The following is a 9,602-nucleotide window of genomic DNA, read 5'->3' as shown; positions in this document are numbered from 1 at the left end:
CAACAGTGGCAAGTTTTTCTTGGGCAGAATTGACTGGTTCCCTTCCCCTGTTCCACCTGTGGAGTAAGCAAAGGGTCCCAGCTCTTTTCCCAAAGTAGCCCTCTGGTCACCTTGGAAGGAGGTATCTTCCACCATCTCCCCTATGCACAGGCATAGAAAAGAACCTCTTGGACACATCAGTGAAGTTTCTGCAACTGACCAACACATCAACTCCTCCTGTGCTGGCCGTGTTCCCCTCAAGAATGCCTGTGATCTGTACCTCCTGATGCTGATAGCACAGCTTGCTCCCCACAATTAGTACAATAATTTGCATCTTCAGTACCACCTCTAACTGCCTTCAGGAACAAGGGCAGAATTCAGGTTTATATTTTCCACAAGCCCTGATGATACTCAGCACCCATAGAAACACCCAACCCTGCCGCTGTCTCCAGCAGCCACTCCACAGCGTGCATTTGGATTTTTTTCCCATTGGTAAGTGAAAAACCCAAATCCTCTTGTTCCAGAGGCTGGATGCAGTCTGCCAGGCTGCAAGACACCTGAGGTGATGCTGACCCAATGGCCCTGTAAGCCTGCCTGGCACCAAGGGACCTCAAATCCCCCATTAGACGTCCCTCAGAGAAACCTGCACAGTCAAATAGCTCAAATATGGGGTGCTTCACCAAAGAAAATGTTTCCTTAGTGGATCCACTGGATTTTTACTGTAACTCCAGAGATTGGCTCTTACATGCTACTGGCAAATGCTACCTAAATATACTGAGTTTCATCCTTTCAAACCACATATAGAATTTTCCTGTCCAGAAATAACCTAATATGGCAATTAAGTGTTTCTAAACATAAGAAAGAGCCTCTGCACTCAACTCAATCTTGTTTTTTCAAAGTTAAGGCTGGGAGGTTGTCCCTGCATGGTTGCTCAGGGCTGTGAATTGGGAAGACAGGAAGCACTTGATGGAGGATGGGGGTAGTGACAGGTTGGAAAATGACAATTTTTACCCCTAATGAGTGGCAGAAAGATTAAATGTCTGCAAAACAGACCTGATGTGTGTTGGGGGAGCAGCAGCATGACCACATGACAGGAAATGTGCTCTACGGAATAAATTAACACTGATCAAGATGCTCCTAAAGTTTCCTCACACTACTGTGCTCTCTCCATCTCCCACACCTGTGATCTATGCAGTAGGTATGAAATGCTAAATTAATTTTCATTTGGAGATAAAAACTTTCACTTACAATTCCTAGATATAGAAAAGCTGGTGGACACATCTCTTCAGAGAGACATAGTGCTGGGGGACATTAGGGATTGTAAATCTGAAGTCCAGACAGTGAAAACTGATATTTTTGTCCAGCTCTTGGAATGATCATTAACAGAAAATTAATTCTTACATCTTTATATTCAGATCTGCTCTGGGAAAGTTCATTTACAATGAATCCACTCCCCTCTTCCTTTATTTTGTGCAACATCACCCCTTATGGGAGAAGGATCCAAACCTCTAAGGAAAGTAACTGAAAGAACATCACTTGAGATCAAGAAGACTTCAGTATTTTTTTCTAGCCAAAACTTTTTAGCCCAGGCACAAGTTATCCACTTACTACCTCAAATGAATCTTTTCTGCAAGTAGAAGTTAAATAATCCAGCTCTTCTGAAAGGGAGTCCAAATTCTGGAACATGAGCCTGAAATGCATGCCTATGTTCATGGAAAACACACATGCATGAGAAACATTGAGAACCTGTTCTGCAAGAGCAGCAGCTTACAGTTTAACTGCTTTGGGAGAAATTTCTGTAAGCCTACATTAAGTCCCCAAAACAACCCATTTCATTAACAATTGCTGCAAATCACATGGATCTGGCACACATTATTCCTTTAATCTCTATGGAAACTAATTGTATTCTGTTGAATTTAGGTGACTAAGTTTCTTTAAAAGTCTGACTCAAAAATGCAAGTGGGCACCTGCTAGGATTTTGCTGAGTGCCTGAGTGCTTAATTGTCCACTGAAATTTAGGCAGCTAGCTGCTTTTTCCAAACCCATGAAATTATCTATCAGCATCACTACAAACAAAAATACTTTTGAAGAATTTGGTGCTTTGAACTTCTGCACTCAAGTAACAGAGCAGCAAAATGTGTTCCTTTTTGTTCTGTTCTGATCTGTTTTACATTTATAGAGACCTACATATATAATTGTTTACAATCACTGATTTTCCTGTCCTCAAAGGCTTTTTTTAATACATAGGAAGAGCTGATAGTGGCAATTCTTTAACTCTTACAGCTGGAAGTACATCCTTTTCAAGGCTCAAGGTGCTGGTCAAAGGAGATGATTGTCCTGCTCTACGCTGCATTGTGCAGCTTCACTTTGAGTTCTGTGTGCAGTTTGGGGCACCACAATATAAAAAAGACATTAAACTATTAGAGAGTGTCCAAAGGAGGACAACAAAGGTGGTGAAGGATCCGGAGGGGAAGCCATATGAGGAGTGGCTGAGGTCACTTGTCTGTTCAGCCTCAAGAAGATTGAGGGGAGACCTCACCAATCTCTTCAGTCTTGGGACCAATGGCCAGTGACAGGACTCGAGGGAATGGCATGAAGCTGTGTCAGGGGAGGTTTAGGTTGGATATCGGGGAAAGGTTTTTCACTCCGAAGGTGGTTGGTCACTGGAACAGGCTCACCAGGGAAGTGGTCACAGCATCAAGCCTTACAGAATTCAGAAAGTGTTTGGACAGTGCTCTCAGGCACATGGTGTGACTCTTGGGGATGGTCCTGTGCAGGACCAGGAGTTGGACTCGATCTTGATGGGTCCCTTCCAACTCAGCATATTCTATGATTCTGTGATTTGCATTTTAATGAAGGCTTTAGGGCAAAGGATATATGTTTCAGTTCAGCCTTGATGAAAATAAATCCATCTACAGCTCACCAAAATTCTCCTACAACAGTAGCTCTAGCAGCTATCTGCACAAACTGCACCCAAGTTTAAAATTATTATTTCTGTTTTAAAAATTATTTCTGTTCTTTTATGATGACAGTCTCGTGATGTTCAGCTGCGGGTAGAGTGTTCCGGAAAATGTAAATGCTTTCTCCAATTGGCACCTTTTTCACTTCTCTTCATTACAAAAAAGAATGTAGGAATTTCAGCAAGGATGTACTCTACTGCAACACACATTTTAAAGTGACTCTGCAATGATAAGAAGCTGTCCATGCTCAAAAGATCTGTTCCCTACTTACAGTGTTCCCTGTGCTAGTTGGTTAATTTGTACCTACCAAGCTTTCTCTTCAGTAGACAGGAGACTGTACACTTTGTTTTTATGTTGGTCATGGCTGGGATTTTGTAGACTAACATTAATGCTGGTAATTGTCAATTTCAATAAAGGAACACAGAGGGAGAGTATCTACACTTCCAATGATTATCTTACTCTTAAGAAAAATATTAATGAATGAAGTGTGAAGATTCACATTCACGAGTGCTTAAAAATGCAAAAAAAATCCAAGAACACTTGCACATTAAAATTTGGCACAGTGTGAACCTAAAGTGTGCGAAAAGAGTATGGTAGCACTGTCTGACTTTAAACACCTATTCTGAACAAACATCTATTAAAACCCCAAAATTTGATTATAAAAACTAGGCTATAAATTGCTGCACTGTAAATGCAATACTTTGAAAAAAAAAAGCCATGTGGAAAACTTTACCAGATATTTCAAGTTTGCATTTAATATTTAAAAAAAAAATTGAAATAGCAAACTTGCTGTACCATGACATTTCCTATGAAGGAATGTCTTGCAGGCCATATGTGACTTGATATGGCTCCTTAAAAAAAAACAAAACAAAACACTGGTTTACTACAAATTTTATGAAGCAATCCACTTATGGTTTCTGTATTTCAAATCTGCTCATGCACTTTGCTCATGGTTTCTATATTTCAAATCTGCTCATGTACAGAAGGCATTTGAGCTAGCAAGTATATTTCATATGAAAGAAGTAAAGGCACTCATGATTCCAAATGTAAAACTCAACCTACCCAAGAAGTCTTTGCATTTCTGAAGGGAAACTAAGCCATCATATTAGTTACCCAAATCTAGTTTCACCTCCTTTACAGAGCTTAGCTGTGCTTCTTGAGAACTACTTGACTTTTCAAAACAAAGGAATTTAAAATAGTACTGAACAGTTCCCATCACTTGAAAAAAGCAAACTTCTGTATGAAAACTTCTCTCAGCAGAACTGTTCTATGCACAAAAGCCATTATGTATGGCCACTACAATCACAGGAGGGAGGAAAAAGAATCATAACAACTTAGAAAGTTAATCTAAGTTCATACATATGAGCATCTCAATAATTCTGAGAAATCTTTGCAGTTAGCTATACAAGATAAATAAATCTGATGTTCTATCCAATGCTTTCTCTAGAAGACAGTCTGATGCTGTCTGTTGGGTAGTTTTCTAAATAGCCAACATGACATTAAAAAAATTAATTACTGATTTCTTCCTCAAAAGGTTTTCACATGCAGAGTCTGCAGTCTGAAAGTGCAGAAAAGTGTACAATCATTTAGCTTTCCAATCTGGAACAGACAGATAAAATGGAAAAACCAACATGCGAAGTCACAGCAAGGATCATAAAAGGGAAAAAAGAGAAAACTAACTTTAGAAGAGTACTGGTCCAGGATTTTGTAAATGAAAAGTGTCAAAATATGACTGGTAGTATTTTTTTAACTATTCTGCAATCACTAATGAAAAAAAATTCGGTATTAATTTCTACAATCCAATGGAACATTAAAAACAAACCTGACTAGTTAGTTTTGAATGTATGCCACAGAAATAAAGGTCACCCTCCTCAAAAGAAATATGAAAAGTCCAAACCAACAGAAAAAAGTTGAAGCAGTGACAACTTGTGTTCTACTGGGTAAGTTTAAGCATCTCTTTAGGCACTTCACTGGTTCATTAATGCAATACAAAATAAAGCTATAAATATCAACATTTTGTGCTCTTAAAATTAGTCAAAAGCAACAAAAACCAGCACAAAAGTGTGACATTTTTGGCAGCTTATTTCTTCCCTTCCCCAATATTACTGGTTGTCCAAAAATGCTTTGTTTTGGGGATGCTTTGGCATCTCAGTATCAGGTTGTCTTAAGCCGTAAAAGCTAAAACAAAACTGCTAGGCCTTAGACAATAAAGAAATTTGGTTTTAAAATTTCTTTATGGCTATATAAGAAGGACACTTTAGCAGTGGCATGTCAGGGAAAAAAGCTTGCTTTCTTTTTAAATATTGCACTTTTCTTTTGTTCACTCACACTAATGCATAGAAACTTTTTAAACTTTGAATATTACAATTTCATGCTATGAAAAAGTTATGGGAAGTAAATTTCTATACATCCAATATGAAAGAACAGATATGCTAGCCTTCCTTTACTTTCCTTAGTTACAACATTGATAAAGGAGAGAGTGCAAAAAACCCCACAACCCTATTTTTGGTCAGCCTGCGTATTAATTTTATAGGTGCCAACTAAAAAAATTGCAACATGTGATGAGCATGGATATTGTCAGGACAACTGAGGGTGACTGTCAGTAAAACAAGATTATGCATGATTGAAACACAGTAAGTGTGACTGAAATGGCAAATCATGAGGCCTCTTCTCTTGGGAAGGGGCATGACAAAGCAGATGAATTTCGCACTTCAGTAGCATGCTGTAGGATTTATCAAGATTAATTTCACATTAAAGTGTGCTCGATGTTTGCATCCACATCTCGCATCACCTCCAATTGCTGTAGTAAGACAGTGACTGGCAGCAGTCTCCGGGAGACACAGAAGAATCCAGTGGGCATTTCAATGCAACACAGCCCGCGTGTCTCTGTCATGAGTCACGACATGGTGGTACGTTCTCAGGACAGGCAGAACTGATCTTCTGCTGGACTCCACTAATCTGAAACATGATTGCTTGGAAAAAGAAGTCTCTAAGCACTTCACTCCAGTGCTTAAAGAGCAAAGCGCTAGGATTGGATATAATAAAAACAGTTTCAGGATCCTGACCACTGCGCAGAAATCCAGGCGGAAACAATGCAGAGTAGTGCTCCTCAGTGTTACTTTTGTTATCATTAGTAATGTTAAGCATCAAGAAAATAAAACACGTCATTGCACATTACAGCCGCCAAGAAGCACGGCTAAACTTTGACACTAGAGAATTGAATAACCTGATGCTACATCACAAACAGCTTCTGGTGTGTATCTATTTCAAAAGGTCTTTACATACTTAGTAAAAACTTCTTTACTCCTGCCCAGCAAATCCTTCAGGTTAAGTGACGAGTTATGGCACGAAGGGCATACAGAAGTTCGGCTTGCATCCGAGCTTCCATTAGAAGTAGATTGACATGAACCTGTTAAAAAAAATTAAATCAGCCATTTAGCTCACCTCTGAATGCAACATCATTATTTGTTTAGGTTAAAATTTCCTACCTTTAGTAAAGTATTGCTGAAGAAAACTATGTCCTTTCCTCCAGTACTCTCCTGCAGTATTACAGTTCCTCTTGAGATTGTTGTGTAGTATGCCAATATGGACAACATTCCAAGACTGCAAGAAACTAGCCTCAACTGCTGCTTTAAGCAATCTTCCATCTGAGAATTCCCAATAGACCTTTTTTAAATCTTAATGGCATTAGTTCTTCCTGAATTGTACTTTGTTTTCTTTACTAGCACCTTTGAGCACTATAGGAACATAGAACAAGGAACAGTTTCCATGCCAGATTAGGCTAGCAGGCACACAAGCACTGAACCCTTGTCAGGAAGCATTTCATGGGGATATCTGAAGGCATGTTGACATCTTTATTGCTAAAAAACACCATGAAGATTATATATATATATATATAATATATATATACGAGTTTAAGTATTTTTTGATTTCTAAATCCCAAGTATTGGCATAGTTCACCACTTCTGCATTCTCAAGTTTATCTACTTTTCTTTTACAGTTGTCCATTTTATAAAGAAGCCATTCAAAATTATAATAATAAAAAAATGAAAGTATTTCCAGTACATTAAGTAGTATTTTTGTAAAACTGGTAACACTCAATGAATTAATCTCATTTGGTTTTCTCTGATTTAAAACAGTTCATTTGATAGATACTGCCGTTTTTAGGTGTCCCTATATGTTCATTTTTAAACAGCAGAGGGGTCTCTGTGAAGCCACTTTAGCTTTGAGATACATACCTTCTCTGAGTGCTTGAACTGACGCCAGTAACTATCGTACATGCGCTTGGTAGTTCTCTCTGGGTAGCAGGTCACTGTCTTTATGTAAACCTTCAGGCTGCGTTCAAGTAGCTGATTAACTTCCCCATAATCATAGTCATCATACCTAAAAATAACACAGGCAATCACTCTGTTTGATATAAGTTTTTAAAAGCATTGTCTTTTGCAGCATTATGTTCTTAAGCCTGGGAATTGGAGCATTTATTATACATGACAGAAAACTACCTGCTAACATCTAAAAGGCTTAGCAGAATCATAGAATTGTTAAGGTTGGAAAAGACCTTTAAGAACATCAAGTCCACTGTTTAGTCAGCACTACCACCATGATAAACACTAAACCATGTCCTCAAGGTGCCATATCCACATGGACACTTCCAGAGATGGTGACTCCACCACTTCCCTAGGTAGTCTGTTCCAGTACTTCACAACCCTTTTTGTGAAGACGTTTAATATCCAATCTAAACCTCCCCTGGTTCAACTTGAGGCTATTTGCTCTCATCCTGTCACTTGTTACCTGAGAGAAGAGAATGACACCCACCCGGCTACAACCTCCTTTCAGGTAGTTGTAGAGTGCGAGAAGGTCCCTCCTGAGCCTCCAGACTAAACACCCCCAGCTCTCTCAGCCACTCCTCATAGACTTTGTGCTCCAGGCCCCTCACCAGCTCTGCTGCCTGTCTCTGGACATGTTCCAGCACCTCAATGCCTTTCTTGTTGTGAGGGGCCCAAAACTGAACACAGGATTCGAGGTGTGGCCTCACCAGTGCCAAGTACAGGGGGGACGATCACTGCCCTGGTCCTGCTGGCCACACTATTGCTGATACAGGACAGGATGCCATTGGCCTTCTTGGCCACCTGGCTACACTGCTGGCTCATGTTCAGCCCCTGTGGACCAGCACCTGCAGGTCCTTTTCCACCAGGCAGTTTTCCAGCCTCTCTTTCCCCCAGCCTGTAGCACTGTATGGGGTTGTTGTGACCCAAGTGCAGGACCCGGCACTTGGCCTCGTGGAACCTCATACAGCTGGCTTTGGCCCACCAATCCAGTCTGTCCAGATCCCTCTGCAGAGCCTTCCTACCCTCCCTGCCCAACTTCGTGTTGTTTGTGAACTTGCTTTGAGATGTTGTTTTTCCTGAACAAAGTTTTCAGACTGGCTTCAGAGAAGACATTTCCATAATAATTTCTATCCTGATATCCTGATAATTCTTTTCTGCACTGGATGGAAAAGTTATACTGATATGCCAGCAAACCCACTCTAACTTCCAGACTGAGGTATTGTCTTCACTTTAAACACCTAGAATCTAAAATCATGCTTTTCACACGGTTCATTTTTCTGTTTACATAATTTAAAGTCTATTTCTAAGCCAGGGGATTTTTCTCCATACCTGATTCCATACATACAGTGGACATAGTTAAATAAAGCTCTTCTTAGCATCGTTGTATCAACATCTTCATGTGTTGCCATAGTGTTATATGTGAGGTTATATACCATCCGAAATTTCTCGTCCAGAAGATGCCCAATATCAGAATAAAGCCTGTTTACAAGGGAAAAGCCATGATTCTCCCAAGTATAGTCCTACAGGAAGAGAAGGAAATATATAAATGTACAAATGAAGTGAATTCCCTATCTGATCCTCTCTATGGCTCAACAGTTTTTGTTGTCTGATAATAATAACTTAATTCTCTTCCTCAAGTTTGCATTTTGAATTCTTCATCCACATCACCTGCTCCATTCCCCCAGATTTCTTGGCAATGAATATCATACTACAACACCCTATCTCTAGCTGGATATCATTAGCCTACAGTAGAAAAAACCCTAAGGTTCTCCTGAAGCACTGAGGGAATTTTCTTCTGCCTCGTCACTCTGAAAAGTAGCATTCTATGTGGGATTGGCCTGTAAGTTTAAAAACTTGTGTCTCTTGGAGGCTTTGATGCTTAGCTCTGAGCAGAGATGGAGTATTTACTTCCAGATAGGATGTAAAACCATTGGTTAAAGCACTGAACTGTCCCTGAAAAAACTGATAAAATCCAGGCTGCTTTGGTCTTAGACAATCACCTGGACTGCAAGGATAGAAGCTTGCCTGCTCCTATCAGGAATGAGAAATCTTTGCAGACTGCATGGCATCGGCAGTGGAGAACCGCTCTGCTTCAGAGAAGAGTGCAACCACAGTTCGTGCAGTGGTCACACAGAACATGTTAGTTTGCCCACATCCTTGGCAAGTGTTCGATCATTCAATCACTGATGGTAACTTTAACAATCAAGGGGATCATCTCCATGTCCTTCCTGTGCCTAGCTATTTACAAAAGGTACTGTTGGACAAGGGTCTTCTCCTAGGCACTTTGGAGCATGTCTACTCTACTGTCCCCCTGATTAGGATAGTGGGGAAGAGC

General features: G+C 40.1%; 1 protein-coding gene across 3 annotated transcripts in view; it reads right to left on the bottom strand.

Moving 5' to 3' along the window:
• Positions 1-4,680: 4,680 nt before the first annotated feature.
• SESN3 (sestrin 3) overlaps positions 4,681-9,602 on the bottom strand; it is a 38,657-nt gene continuing 33,735 nt past the window's right edge. For all 3 annotated transcript variants that reach the window (XM_027642476.1, XM_027642562.1, XM_027642647.1), the window contains exons 8-10: positions 8,597-8,787; positions 7,178-7,322; positions 4,681-6,348 (exon numbers count right to left, since the gene is read on the bottom strand). In XM_027642476.1, the coding sequence (XP_027498277.1) occupies positions 6,262-6,348; positions 7,178-7,322; positions 8,597-8,787 (423 nt within the window). In that variant the 3' untranslated portion in view covers positions 4,681-6,261. The remainder of the gene's footprint in view (positions 6,349-7,177; positions 7,323-8,596; positions 8,788-9,602) is intronic.

The sequence above is a fragment of the Corapipo altera genome, unplaced genomic scaffold (assembly GCF_003945725.1).
Source record: "Corapipo altera isolate COAL_440 unplaced genomic scaffold, ASM394572v1 0, whole genome shotgun sequence".
Lineage (NCBI taxonomy): Eukaryota > Metazoa > Chordata > Aves > Passeriformes > Pipridae > Corapipo > Corapipo altera.
Note: the sequence above shows the minus strand (reverse complement) of the source record. Positions and strands in the feature narration are given on the sequence as shown.